The sequence below is a fragment of the Netta rufina genome, assembly GCF_964035555.1.
Source record: "Netta rufina genome assembly, chromosome: 1".
NCBI lineage: Eukaryota > Metazoa > Chordata > Aves > Anseriformes > Anatidae > Netta > Netta rufina.
In genome coordinates, this window is record NC_140123.1 from 92,297,973 (window position 1) to 92,313,449 (window position 15,477).

Sequence of the window (15,477 nt, forward strand, 5' to 3'; positions counted from 1 at the left end):
AGCAGATGGAGGCCCTGACCTGGTCACCTGAGCAGTTTTGACGTGGCCCATGAGAGCCCCAGGAATTTGTGAGGGTGCCCACACCCTGCCGTGACCTCCATCCTGCTGTCACCCAAGGGGATGTGCCTGCCAAGCAAGGCACAGCCACGCGAGGCAGGCTGTCTGTCTGCATCTGTGCCGAGTAAGACGTGCACGTCAAGTGAGTTTGAGTTTCTTGCTAGTGGAGGTGCTATCTTATCTGACATTAGGCTGCTGCTCCCTTCCTGACGATACCTGACCTAGCAGGACATGATTTCAGGAACGTGTTACAGTCTACCCTGCTGAAGAAGTCAGCAGATGGGGCTCGTACCAGAGAATTCTTTTCACATAAGTATATATATACCATATATGCTTGGAACCATTATTGGAAGTTTGATGTCCATGCCATTTTAATTAACAGTTTTGAAACAACAACAAAAAGAAATCCCAAAGTCACACACATTATGGACTATTTACCTGCTAATTCTGTCTTTCATCAAAGCTGCTCCCGCGTTACAAAAGCATAATAAAAATCCCCATACTGTTAAGGACTAGTAAACATTTTTCTTCATTTGCATAAACAGGAAAACCCAAACAAACAAGAAGGCCCAAGACTGACTGCCCCGGCCAAAAACTGGTTAAATATTTTGAAACTCAGCTCAAGATTTCTCAAAACCGCGTCTTTCAGCCAAACAATACTGCTAAAGTAACGCGAATGCTTCGCTTTAAAAATGTGCTTTTCCAGTTCACAGAGAACAGTAGTGTAAAAATAAGTCATCCACGAAGCACATTCTGATTTTTAATTTTATCCTTCGAGAGTTTGGTTGCTTCAAAAGTCTCTTAACAACTGAGGGCTAAAAAAAGTTACAGGTTTACATTTTAAAGATTGTCCATCGTGTAGACCAAACGTTGCCAACCCACTGGCAGATTTATGGGCCACTTCTGTCATGATCTGAAAACGCTGGATTCGATTAACACAAGGTAAGGATCTTTATAGTAGTCTACAAAGTTGGTAAGGCATTTCACTGCTTTCTCGCACATTGCTTTTCGCTGGCAAAAAACAGCTGTGATCACTCAGCAGGTCCTAAATAACCGAGTTACAGAAAAAAAAAAAAAAGAAAAAAAAAAGAAAAAAAAAGAAAATTTTTATATTTCCAGGTGACATGAACGAACAAATAACATGATTTGGGCAATCACTTGAGAGCACATTAGTGCCAATTTCACTACACATTACATTGGGTGATCGAGTTACTTCAGGACTTAAAATTAAACAACCCAGAACCGACTGAAAGAGCTCAGCAAGCCCAGGAGGGGCGCGTGCGGAATCCGCACCGAGAGGGAGCTTGGCAAAACCAGCCAGCTTTGCTCTCCAGCTACCCTGGACAGTAAAGAGCTGAGAGTACTCGGCCCACGGCTGATGATCTGACGTTACAATTAAACTTGCATTGTCATGGACGTGCTCTGGTTTTAGGAGGTGGTGACAGTTTCAATTTATTCTTAGGAAACCAAAACATTTCAGGTAATTGTTTCACATGCAAGGTTTTCATGGGGGAACCAAGTTCAGTTACATTTCCAACAGGATTCCAAAACTACATTTCTTGCCTATTCAACTCTGAAAACCAAGCTGAATATAAGGCTGAAAGGTTTAAAAGATCAGTCGAAGTAACAGAAGCCAGAAAGACAACAACGATATAGCACCTAAAAATGGGAGATTCACACAATGTTTTTGACATTCATGTCTTGCATAGACAAATGCTTATTATTTTTTTTTTTTCCCCTCAGGACAACTCAGCTTCAGAAAATAAATCTTAAATCAACTTTAATTACAGTTAAATGTGTGTGTTTTGGTTTTCCAAAATACATTATTTTCTTTTTAACTGCTGCTACAAGTGTAATAGTTTTATGAAGCTCTCATCCCTTGGAAAGACTGTTTCACCCTTTGGGGCTGTCAAGTTCATGAAGTCAGGAAGCTGAACTGCTTTCCAATCCTCTTTCCCCACGTGATTAGAGAAACAAACAGCTCTATTATTCATGCAGTACATCTCCGTGGCCCTGCTCCAGAAGAAGATCCATAAACCTGAAGCTACTTCTAGAACAGAGGAACTGGGAACTCTCATCCTTCAGTGTGGGTCTGTCTTCTGGCCATGTTTCCACATCAAAACGATGCACTGTGCACAGCAGAACCACATGAAGTTCTTCCCTTCTAATCCCTTCACCCACAGGCAGGTTTTCTCTGCAAGAAAACCTAGGCATGCAGGCAGAAGCAAGCTGAAGGGCTCTCCAAGAGGTTCCCACTCATGATCAGGGACCAGAAGAGGGAAGCAATGCTTTTGCAGGTAAATGCAGCCCAACGTGCAGCCCTTACAGAGTTTCCCTGAGGTCAGCTGGACTCCACTTTGACCCAATATCCGGATCTAGGAAAGTCTCTGCAGAGCCAGAGCCATGCCTATCAATTATGTCTTCCAACATTTTTAATTTTTTTTTTTTGAACAGTCATTTAAAAATACATACTGACCAATTTGGAGTTGATTTACTAAATAAAGTTGTTTCCAAAGATACAAAATAATGGGAAATCAGCTTGCTTGTCACAGAAGTCTTGGGAAAAGTGGACTGAAAACTCCGTTTTGGGTTAATGATCTAGATTACATTGGGAAAAAGTAAAGTTTCAATAATTATGTTTGCATAAGAATTGCAGTAATTTAAAAACCAAATTAGCTCTTCTCTTGCCTACCAATACAACTTTAATTGGGGGTAAGGGGCAATTATACATGGGTTTAATGTTAGGTTCTCTATGAAGACTTTGTACATAACTGCCTAATGTAAACATTTTTTTCCAACTACCACAGAATAGTGATGCTTTGTTTAAACCAGCAGTCTTTCTTACACAGCAAAAAAGGAAGCACGTTTTCTTCTCAATTGTGAAAAGACAGCTGCATGTCTAGGCAGCTCATACCCCTACTCTCACCAAATTAAAAGACAGGGTTTGAGTTCCTCATGTTAAGTAATCTCTTGGATTATACTGGTAACTTTTCCAATTTTAATAATTGATTTGACCACATCTGTGTTTCTAATTTGACAGTAGAACTACTCCATATTCTCCCTTTCATAGCAGCCTCCATCAGCTTCACTTTCCAGGAATTTACCAACCAGCTAAAGACAAGGTGACAAATGTGAGACAAATGATCTACGAACCCCAGTTTAGTTCGTGCTTCCCTTTGGTGCTGGCTGCTTGCTGCCCTCCTAGATCTGCCGCTGAGCCATTTCCTTGCCTACCTTCAAGCCGGTGAGGAAAGTGCTGCTGTTGTGCACTGATAACTGGTTCAGGAGGGAAAAGGCAGTGAGAAATGACTTGTTCTTCTAGCATAGGCTGATTTGGAAAAGCACAGATTTGACCATAGCCCTGCACATATCGAGAAGTCATTACTCGGCTGCCTACAAGATACAAAAGTTAGCACACTATTACATGTGGAGAAGGGTAGCTGAATAATCCCCCCAGGGAAATCAAAAAGCATAGCCAATTACACAGTGGAAATTGTGAGGGTGATGAAGTACTTGTAGAGCTGTAAAAAAAAATATATATATATAAAAAATCTGTCTCTCAGTTCTCGTCATCTTAGGTATCCTTTGTAGGAGCAGTGGGTTGAATGTTTCCAGAGGAGCATGATCTGCACATGATAGCTTTCTTTTAAAAGTATTTTTGGGTTGAATTGGATTTGACAATAGCTTTTGGGATAGTTAAGCTTTGTCAAAGTCTTCCTAATTAAATCTTACGTGAGTCATTTGCAAGTTATGCTCTTTACAAACATGTCACATTAGTAGCAAAGTAGAGAACTTAGAAGAACAAAATTCTTTAGAAATTATCACTCCAGCAGGAACAGATCATTACAGTCTTTGAACTAGGAAGCAAAATCCTCAGTCATGAATAAACAAAAGCTATTGCAGAAACATCACTAGTGATGAGTAAAGCCCAATTTGTCAAAACAGCTACCAGTCACTTAAAACTAGTATCATTCTCCTTGTATGTGTACCAGTGTTATAGACATTTCTTTCTGAAGTTTTTCTTCATACCAACTTAAACATGACCTGTAAAACAGTCTTCAAAGACCTCCTTTCAAGCATTTAAGCATATAAAAAAGTACATGCTTGAAAATCCCACTGAAATCAATGGGACCTAAGCATATGCCTGAGTATTTTGTGAAACAGAAATTTAAGTATTCAATTAAATATTTGCATCTGCTAGAGAGTTCTGCTCAAATACAATGTCTAAAGCTTCCATAAGCTAACATCCTTTTCCCTGTCATGTTAGAAATGCAACTAGATTTGATCTAAACAAGAGATTTCTGGCTTTGATCTAATCTGACAGAGGGACAAAGGGACAGGGGAAAAGAGGACACTGATCATACTGTGAAGACTCTTGGCATCTGTTATTTCTATTTAACAACGGGAAATATGAAGAGTTCCAAGAGTGAGCGTTCATGGATGAACAGAAAGACTCCAAACTTTGGGGGAAAAAATAAAAGGACTATTACCACAAAAAGTGTTTTCATCATTAGCTCTTAGATTTTAAATGACAATAGGATTTTCTACTCTAATAAAGCCTGCTGTATACTCTGGTCGTGACCTTCAGATTTGAAATTTTTTTTACAGAAATCCATAAATTATATGTCTTTTTGTATTGGGGGAAAATATTTCAAATGCAATGAAATAGTGACAGCAGAACTCATGACTGTATAGTACATATCTTTTCACTTTTCAGAATCAGATGTACAAACTATAAACTCTTAAATTTCTCTAATAACCGGAAGTGTCGTAGGCATTTCAATTTACTTACCTGAATACTCATTTAGCAAATATCTTCAGATACAAGTCTAGATACAGAGTTAATGTAATTTGAATATTAGTTTACACATAATATAAATCAATGTTTGACAATATCAAAATCCCATCAAACAGTGGGCCCCTTCTTATGCTATTATCAAATATACTATATCACTGTGGGATAGCTGAGAATCATAGAACGCTAGTATAGGTTTGTTTATTAAATTTGGTCAGTTTTCAGACCTTCCAAATAGGAATACTAAACATTTATTTTTCCCCTCTGGAAATTCTTTTTTTTTTTTTTTTTTTTTCCCTCCTGCGTAATACAGTCGTCATCCCAATTCCTAATGAATTTATAAAAATATTTTTTATCCAATAACCCCGGCAAGGTAAAAATAGGAGTTTTTATAGCAAATGATAAACAGGCTCACGGACTATGAGAGAAACTAAACTTATTTAAGTTGCCATACATTCGCTACCGAATCACACATCACCATTTTCTTTTTGTGTGTGTTGCTGTCCACCTCAGACTAGCAGTTTTTAAGGTGCAGAAGCATCTTTCAAATATATGCATCAAACTTAATGATCAATTTCCACACACTAGTGTCACATGCTTTAAATTTACATCACCTGCCCATCAAGAGCTGTGTTAAATAACAGCGCTAATTGAAACTGCATAATTCTTTAGAAACTGCAGCACTTCCAATTCAGAGAATAAAGGGGTGCTAACATGGTTCTTTATATTACTAGATATAATTTTCTGAAATAAGAAAATTAAAAGAAATGAAAAAACACATTTGAAAGAAGTTGCTGCACCTGCAAAAACACTCTTTAAGCTTACTATGAAATACAAAAAAGTGCACCCTTCTATATCTACATATAAAACATATTAGAAATAAAACTTGTGTAAAATGTTTGCTGTGCAAACTATAAAAACAGTCAGTCAGTCCATTCTTTTTCCTAAACGTTTTGTCACACTCTCTTGCTTCCTACTGCAGAGAATCGCTGTTATCCAAAACCAGCCCACTGATATTTGTCGTTGAGAGATCTCCTCCATCATCTTCACCGCTGTCTACAGACTCATCCTCACTCTGCCCTGCCATCATAACTTGCTGAACAGCCAAAGTAGCACCATCAGATGACAAGGACTGGAGACTGTCTACATTCATGTTGACTGGAGCTGTAATTGTTACAACAGCACCTGCAGAAGCACAATCGTAGAAGTTTAGCATCTTTCTTGGTTTCTCAGTTTAAGCTATACATATGTATACGTAACAGATTTTGTTTCTAATTGACAGGAAGGAAAGCTGAAGAACGAAATTAGAATAAAAGCTAAACAGATTGTTTTACACTTAAATGTTAGGAAATGCCAGAATTAAGTTGGCCAAGAATCTTAAAGGTAGCTGTGTTCTGGACGCTCATTACAAGAATTCTCCAATCTAGTCATCACAAGAGCATTTCTGCAGAGCATTACAGATTAATTAATTGCAGAAAAGTGGGAGTGTTCATAGAGATCCAAGGTGACTTAAATGGATAAAGCTGTTGTCAGATTCAGCAAAGGCTGTGGGAAAGGCTGCTACAAGATTGTGACGAATAAAGCAGCAGGCTGCAGGAGAGAAAGGATGGTCCTGAGATTAAAGCAGTTAGATTCAATTTAAGAAAGAGAAGTATTTGTTTGATCTGATGCTAGGGAAGTTACTTCAGTCAAATTCTTTGGAAACTATTGTATGTTTCTGCTTCCCAATGCTCAACTTGAAACACATGAGGCATATATAGAACTGCAGATGCTCAGCCCCTCTAGCAATAGCGAAAGGAATGCAAGCTGTATGGGGAGTCATGAAGCTGAAAGAGAAGTCCTGCCAGTCAAACAGAATGCTAGCAATGTACCTAACACTTACTGAGAGAACTTATGTGAGCATCTAACCTTCACTCTGTCATTTCATAACTTTTGAAATAAAAGCAACGGTCTCACAACATAGATTCTAATAAAATACACCCCAAACCCAGAAAAAAACAAAGGATGGAAAAAAGATCACACTTTCTGTTATGCTTTTCCAGATTAAAAACGTAGTCATGCTGAAATATCAAGCTCTCCCGCCAGATGTATCAACCCCTTCGTTTCCCTGGTAGAGAGGAATTAGCTCTATTATCTGTGTTCTTGCCAGTTCTCCTTACCGTCTGACATTGTGAGCTCATTAGATTGCTGCTGAGCAACTCCTGAGGCAATGGAGTCAGGCCAGAACCTCTGAACCGGTCTGTTCTGAGCTGTTTTCTTCTTTGTTTTTGGAGTTTCAGAACAACTGGAATCCAGCATTGGCTGAAGAATTCGCCTTCTAGCATTGATAAACCTAAACACAATCAAAAGTAAGAAGTACTTATAACCTGAAGGCAGTGAATGTTCTCTCTCTCTTGGATTCACGAAGTATGAAGTAGAAAAAAATGGAAATAAAAAAAAACACAACACAAAACAGAAGTATGAAAACTGCAGAGTGTCAATTCTCCCTCCCAGCTCCACTTGACATTCTTTTTTAGCATGTAAAACTAGAACTCCTAGAGCACTGGCATCATTCGATATTGGCAAACTAGCTAAGCAAGTACTTCTGTCATTTTGCTGCTAGCAGCATTTTCCCCCAGACCTCAGCTACGGAAATTCTCCAGACAGCATGACAGACATAAGTTTCAAGATCTTATTAAAAGCTAAGCACCAGAAAAGTTGCTGACAGCACAATTCAGAAAGCTGATACTCTACTAATGATACTCTCATTAGGGTTCACCTAAAATCTATCCCCATTCTAACCTAGTTTGTTTGGTCTGGTTTCATTTACTTCCCTAAGCTCCAGACTTAATTATTTTATAGGCTCACTAGCTTTCCCAGGCCTGGTTCCTGATCCAGGAGACAATACTAAACACATTTTTCAGATCTTATCCAATTCCTTTTCATTCCCCGATTTCCACTTGTTCACTCCAGCATGCTAATTATCACTCTTTCTCCTTTCTACTAGTGAACAAGACGGTATTTAATCCGCATTTCACTTGGCCACTAGCAGTTAAGCAAATTAATTTCGCTGTAGGTAGCTGTGGCAAGAAGGAGCTGTGACTGAGGACAGCATTTCCTGCTAAGTCTGACAAAACACACCCAGGATCCATCTCTACCTGCAGTGGGAGGAAGCCGAGCGCAGCTGGCAGGTCCACCTAGCGAGCTCAATGCTTTGCGGAGACTTTAGCCCAGAGCTCCGTTGCTACTATGCCATGCAGACACAATTGCACTGATCCACTCCTGGAGCCACTGCACTGCCACTAGCATGTGTATTTCCCCACTGAACCCCTCTGCAGCCATGCAGCCAGCATCAGCTTTGAAACCTGAGGAAGATCCCTCCTGGACTTTGCTGCAATGATTTTAGGAACCAACGCCGTAGGCAGAATAGGATGCATGTTGGCACCCTCACTCCTCTTCTGCAAGGGCAGGCATGTTATCTTAAATCTGTAGTGCACTTCAGACAGACTAAAACATATTGAGCCACGAAACAGAGTAGTTGAGATAGCAGTTGACACTTTCCATTTGGTCACCACTGTTTAGGGGATAGCATCATTTGATAGAAGAGCAGAATGAAGATCTGTTGACAGTAATAGCTTTAAAACATGCAGCCATAATTACCATGAACACTTTTCAGAGCTTCAAGTCACCAAATCCCTTTAAAATTGAAATTTGTTACTTGCAGAGGAGATGTGAGAGTACTTCCATCTCTTTCAGCGGTAGAACAGAATGTAATTCTTAATGTTGCAAAGTTTTCTCAAGTCCTTACATAACTTAAGTGGCACAAGCACTATTTTACCTTATAAAAAAATAAGGTGCCTGTGTATCAATACACAATTCCTGTATTTTTATATACCTATCAGTCTTTACATATATGTAGTGCAGAACAACAAATTCAAACCCCGATGCCTAAGTCACACTCGTAAGTATTTCTGTCTTGCAAGGATGTGGAGACAACAACTGACATTAAGGAAGAGTTTTTGCTCTTACCAGTTGTTAACCTGGAGTAGTGTCAGATTTGTTTGTGCTGCAATCTGTTTCTTCTCATCCTCTGTTGGATATGGATGCTAAACAGGACAGAAAGAGGGGAAAAAAAAGCACAACCTTTTGTTTTATTTCACCATCAAAAATAAGGACTCCTTTATTACAACTGACTAAAGCTATCTCATTCATTGTCAACAACCTTAAGAAACCTCACAAACTTTTATAGATAAAAATCATTTAACGAAATGGGCTTTGCTACACAAAACTGTTTTTACCCTTGAAAGAATATATCATACCATCAAACTGTTTATGTCTAAATCGGAAGAAAAAGATTCTCATGGATGCCAACCTTTATTCAACAATGTGATCTCTGGGCACCAAGCATGTGATATGATCCAATTAGTTATGCAGTCTAAAGGCAATGTCATATGAGAGTACCGACAAGCCTTTCTAGTTAAAATAAGCTTCCATTAACTCAATGGGCGAAAATAGTGTACATAACGTAAGAAATGTGCATGAACTTTCCCTGTTTCAATTTTTCTGTTTGAAATAGTTTTAAAGACTGAAAATATCAACCTACAAAACACTGGAATATAACTTGAGAGCTGTTTATCCTTTGAGAATAAATATTTATACAAAAAAAAAAAAAGACATTCTACTGTATGCACAAGTAGATAGTAACACACTTGGTACATATTAGGAGGGTTCTTGAAAAGGAGAGACAGCCAGAAAACTCAAAATTCTCCTCCAGAAACAGAAACCAGCAGCAGCAGCAACAAAACAAACAAGCAAAAACATAAAACCACAGCCACAGATGGAACTATTTTTCCTTGTACTATGGACCAGGGTGTTGAGAGCAGTAAGTTCTCAACACAATGAAATGAAGAAAGATCCCTTTTACAAACATTTGAGCTCACAGGGTACAAATGTAACATACTGATTAAAATAATAATAAAATCAACTGACATTAGGCTCTGTGGAACTACTGCAAATGACTTCAGGAAAAATTGAACTGGGATTATGCAAACAACACCAATAAATTCACCTTCCTTATGAAGCAATATCATAAGAGGCCGCATAAAAAGAGTTACATAAAAACCCACGACCATGTTCAATCCTTACCCCTATGTGCTGAAAAAGCCAAGATCTCATCACATTTGTAGCGTGCTTGGGAAGAACTCCTCTTTTATTTTTTGATGAGCCATCATCTTGATGCAAGATGCCTAGATCTTGGTTTAATTGCAACTGAAGCTGCATATACAATTTTAAAAGAAAGAAGAAAGTTAGCATAGTAATAGCAGTATTGTGTATCAATATGGGAATAAGTCATTTAGATAAGGAATGAAAAGAAATTGGGCTGTAGGCATACTTATTATAAAAAAGTTTTAAAAGTTCCAAAATGTCTTTATCGAGGGAAAATGGTGTATCAGGTTTCTATAGTTCTCACATTTTCTGTAACTTTCCTGTTTTAAGAATTGCAACGGTTATCAGGGTGTGTACGTGATCTTGTGGCAAGAGCCAATGATTTGCTGTAATTAAGAATAAAGCCCACCCACGTGCTAGATGTCAGGTTAATGATCCTCTGTACTGATTTGTGCTACGTTAGGGTTTCAATTGACTTTTCACCCTACCAAGTCATTTGTACAAATGAAGAACACATGAAAAATGTAATGCTGAATATACCCACTGTGCAAGCATAAGCAACTATAGAGGCTGTAAAATAATAAAGATTTACGACTTAAGCTAAGGGCTTAAAGTAAAATTAATTATAACACTTGAGTTGCAAACAAAGGTGCTTAAGGTCCTGCTAAATAAATGAATCTAATTCTCAAGGAGCAAGAAGGTAAGTGTCAAAGACTAACAAGGGGAACAGGTTCCAGCTACTTTAGAACTCTTAATTCATTTTTAGGAAAACAGTAGGAGTGCTGTGAAGTTTCGTAGTTTTGCTTTCTTTTTCGCTTTCTGTTGATACATCAAATTGTTTGCCTGTTGGTTATCTGAACATTAGGGGATATGTTCTTAAGTGCTTAGGCAGAGATAATGAGAAACACAAACCTCATATGCAATTTATATTCTATTTCAGACAATTATAACTCATATCATTCTAAATCAGGTTTTCCAAACAACAGGGAGCAATTTCTTCAGGCCGGTCATTATGTCTACATCCTGTATGAAACAAACCTAGCTCAGAAATGACATTTAAAACTTAAGTTATCCAATTACCACAAATACATATTTGGAACATAGTTTTATTTGCAAAGTAATGTTTTACTTTCTAAATAATCTGTCTGCATATGGAGGCTTTATAATGAACTTTCAAATAAGCCTCTCCTGTTATTTCTTGTCTACATCCACAGCACTGTGGAACACTGAAAAAGAACTTCAGGAGGTATTTCCTGGGGGTGAGAAGGCATGCAGGCCCAAAGTTACATATAGGTGGGTTTGGAGATTCTAGCTAACACTGAGAGAAGCCACAGATCCATACAGAAGTGCAAACCTACACTTTGTTTGTTTTTATTATTTGTGGACTTTTTTTTAAACCTCCGGGGGAAAAAAAAAAAAAAAAAGATGCTGAGTTGGAAATAGAGGCATTTTTCTTCACAAACACTTCAGTCTAGGAAAGTAATTTCAGACATATTTCTGAAAGGTATCTGAGGACAGAATTGCATGTATTCTAGGGCAAAAAAATGGGTAAATACATACTTGCTACTACCAATAAAAACAAGATAGGAGTATTTTAAACATATTTTTTTAGTTGTAAGGTCAGAAGAGGGAAGAAAAGACAACACCAAGTCCGTGATTACCAACAGACTTCATGCTGTGGAGAGGATAGCTCCTCATTCACATTTTTAATCATCTCCACATGCCTGGAAGATTTGATTTAACACCTTCTGCTCCAAGAGAAAGCTAACAAGGTTTTTCTCAACTCAAAATGGTCTAGTTTTCATGTTTTCTTTTCCTCAGTTATTCCTTTGATCTCTCCTAACCCAACTCTTAAGAGTATCCCTAAAAAAAGGAAGGAGAGCTGGCCCTTATCTTTCAGGGTGTAATATAGAGAGGCTAATGAAGTGGTGCCCTATAGCCTGAACTCAGTATTTTGGAAGTTTTATGGCAAAACACTTCTCAGCATAAATTCTGGAATACATAGTTTCACAGTACTGCTGGTTGCCATCTTGTTAAAATGTCAAATTTCTGATGACAACAATAGCAAAACATCATAAAGCAGTATTTAAATCTATCCTGCCAAAAACCTAGTTCAACAGTGAGGAAAGCTATAATCATGGGAAAATTGTCTACTATTTAATTCAGAGGGTTTGTTTGTTTGTTTGTTTGTTTGTTTGTTTTTTGGTAGTGGTTGGTTTTGTTTAATCCATGTACAAGTAATTTTCTTCCATCAGTTAAAAAAAAATAAAAATATTTAACCTGTTGTAACTATGATGACTTGATGTTGCAGAGAAGATCTGTCTGGGACGTTATGCCATATTAGAAAATTTGTAAATCCTATAGCAGTGCTTCTGTTAATTTTACATTAGTTACTATGCATGAGCACATAGATTACGCTGACAATGCATCAAATTTAAATCAAAATTCTTGAAAACAATGACATGTACGTGGACCCATGAAACTATTCTCTGAAGCCTGTGAAACACACCTGAGAATTCTGAATCCGAATAGTCCCAGGCGACAGTGCTTGTGTCACTACTTGACCTTGTGGAGTGACCACAGTGACTGGCTGATACACTGTCCCCCCTTAAAAAAAAATAGAAATATACAGGTAAGTGAAAGCTCTTCAGATAGTCTCTTTCAACACAGAAACACATCATCACTACAGACAATGCCACAGGTCCGACAACACATCAGTTATTCTATTCTAGTAGTTATGTTAGTGTAGCAGAGCACATCTCATATTCTTTTCTATTCACAAGAATCCACAAAACAAAATGAAAGAGTAAAACACTCCAGTCTCTGATATTATTTAACTAAAGTAGTGTTGTAAAGAAAGATCTCTTAGTATGGTACTTAAACTGCTGCCTCCACTCACATGTACATACCTGGCATACACAGAAATTAAACCAACACTCAAAAACTGTTAAGGCACTCAGTTGTATTAAAACAACAACTTCTCAGGTATTAGAATTCAAACACATTTTATGAAGTATTTGTGTATTTTTTTTTGTAACAACTATAAAAGAAAACAAAATGAAGAGCAAGGTGCCAGTTTTTCTTTACTGTGCCATACCTGCCACTGTTGCCATAGTTACATTTCCCTGCTGCAATGCTGATGCTGGCACCATAATCCCTTGGGGACTGAGTGTGCCTGCAATGGCACTTGGAATTTGCTAGAAAAATAAAACAATTAGTTGGTTGATCTTTTTCTTTCTTTCCCTTTTTTTTTTTTTTTTTTTTTTAAAGGAGATAAAGCATGCTTGTGTAATTTTGGCTCTAAAAAATACATTTGGAGCTTAAACACAGGATTAGCTTCAAAGAGAAAAAGACTTCATTAGAGGTTCATCATTACCTACATTAACTTTCTCATTATCACCAATCATTATCTTTGAAAACCCTCATGAAAGCAACGGTTAGAAAAGACGTTAAACTATCTGGAGAAATTTTAGGAGAGAAATGATCCTGAGGTATATAAATACTAAGAGAAAAAGTTTCCAAAGGCATGAGGGATAAAGGACAGATGAAATGGACCTTTGATGCTCTTATTACAAGCATCAAAGCTTTAGAATTTACCTTTTTAATTAGTACCTTAATTCCTTCCAATTCCAAAATAATGTATTATGCATTCAAAGTAGCCAATCTGTTTTATTCTGCTCAGGATAGGTCTTTCTCAACCCTGACCATGCTAACTGCACATTCCTTAACATGTATGCAAAATCTCCATTGTTACCAAATGCAAAATTTAGTCCCTCCCGTCTCTACAGAAGCAAGGCTGTAACAGCCATATCAAAAACATCTTTTAAAAAATTTTTGTCAGACTGCAGGCTCTCCTTTCCACACTTCCAGGTACAAAAACTTTAGTAAGGAGCCCAGACAGTGAAGTTTAAGAGTCATCAAGACTTTTCAGAATACATAGCACCAAACACGTTCATAAATCTGAGAAGGACCGTCCCTTGTGACTGTGTCCAGTACATAGTGGGATGGCAGGGCTCACATTTTCCAGCACATAGGAGCAGAAACATCAACCACAATGTAACAACTGTTGCTTTTCAAAGTACTACAAAATACAATTGGTTATTGCATTTTGGTATGTCTGTGGTATATAAACTGATACTCACAAGTACACATATGGGTACTGTTCATAACTACGAAGTTATCACAGGTGATATGCAAAGACATACGTCTGAATATCTGGTGGATTAGCTTTGTATTTATCTATTAATTTCCGAATACAGGCTGTTTATAAAAGTATCAGCCATCTCAGTACTTTAGTGAAGCAGACAAGACTAGGGAGATCTTCCTACTAAGGTGTTTTTTTCTGCCCTCTCTGTCCATTCTGTTTCCCTGCATCTCTTCCCAACCAAACTGCAAATCCAGGCAATTCTGAGTATCTCATCTTCCTGTAGTGAGGGCAAATCATAAAAGGAAGAATGACTTAAAAAGTGGCTAATTTCTGGTATATTTTAACACATTTGTTCATCAGGCAGTGGCACACAGGTGCACACAAAAACAAACAGAACTACTTCTAATCTTAATAACAGATTTTTAAAAAGTGAGAGAAAATGCAGAATTTGTTTGCAAACTAATAGTAATATAAATATAACTTCCTAAGGAAATCTAAGAAAAAACATACTTAATAGTACTTGAAACATACCTGAGATTGCACAGGTGAATAAGGACTTCCAGGTTCTCCACTTAATAGAGTTTCACTATTCATTTTTGTCTTCAGGCAGGCAATGTAGCGACTACAGAAATCCTTGCAGAGTTCATTAACCTTTTCTAGCTCAAGCAGATGGATACGTAGAACTTGGATTGCTTTTACCATCTAGGGAGTGAATTGGAAAAAAAAGGTACAAACGAAATGAAAATAACTTAATTTCAAAAATATTTCAATGTAAAATTTAAGCAAACACTACTTTCCAGTAACAAAGACCACCGAATTAAAGCAGAGCTATTAATTACTGAGCGCTGACTAGAGTTGTCAAGCTCTTCTCCTGGAAAGTGAAAGAAATGTGTTTGCATGCAAAACCCGTATCATTACATTGCTTAAGTAAACCATGATACAGGAGATACAACACATAACTACACTATAATCTTTGCCTGTGTCACATGTGTCAGATTAGAAAGACAGAGCCCAATTAATAAAGTGATCTAAACATTTGTCATCTTGTTCAGCAAAGCTTAAAGTAATGAAGTATTTTTTCAATCCTAGAGCTCTGAAGTTCCTTTGCAAATGTATGTCAACTATGAACGACAACCCTGGGGTAGAATCTCTTGAGAACTTTCAAGTGAAGAGACTGCTTCTGCAATATATGAAAGAGCACTAAAACCAACGAACAAATCCATGTTTAAACAAAGACTGAAGTAGAGGAGGTACATACGTGACGAGAATACTTATGCTTACTGCGAGAAAAAGACATGTAAGCTTGGAGAGCTAAGAGTATTTCATACCGCAT

At 37.6% G+C, this 15,477-nt stretch overlaps 1 protein-coding gene across 6 annotated transcripts in view; it reads right to left on the minus strand.

Annotated features, from left to right (window-relative positions):
- Positions 1 to 499: 499 nt before the first annotated feature.
- PKNOX1 (PBX/knotted 1 homeobox 1) overlaps positions 500 to 15,477 on the minus strand; it is a 46,243-nt gene continuing 31,265 nt past the window's right edge. For 4 of the 6 annotated variants that reach the window (XM_084298152.1, XM_084298150.1, XM_084298153.1 and 1 more), the window contains exons 6-12: positions 14,676 to 14,846; positions 13,095 to 13,194; positions 12,507 to 12,604; positions 9,977 to 10,105; positions 8,861 to 8,937; positions 7,012 to 7,184; positions 500 to 6,037 (exon numbers count right to left, since the gene is read on the minus strand). In XM_084298152.1, the coding sequence (XP_084154278.1) occupies positions 5,826 to 6,037; positions 7,012 to 7,184; positions 8,861 to 8,937; positions 9,977 to 10,105; positions 12,507 to 12,604; positions 13,095 to 13,194; positions 14,676 to 14,846 (960 nt within the window). In that variant the 3' untranslated portion in view covers positions 500 to 5,825. The remainder of the gene's footprint in view (positions 6,038 to 7,011; positions 7,185 to 8,860; positions 8,938 to 9,976; positions 10,106 to 12,506; positions 12,605 to 13,094; positions 13,195 to 14,675; positions 14,847 to 15,477) is intronic. The other 2 variants (XR_014618954.1, XR_014618955.1) reach the window with 2 other exon arrangements.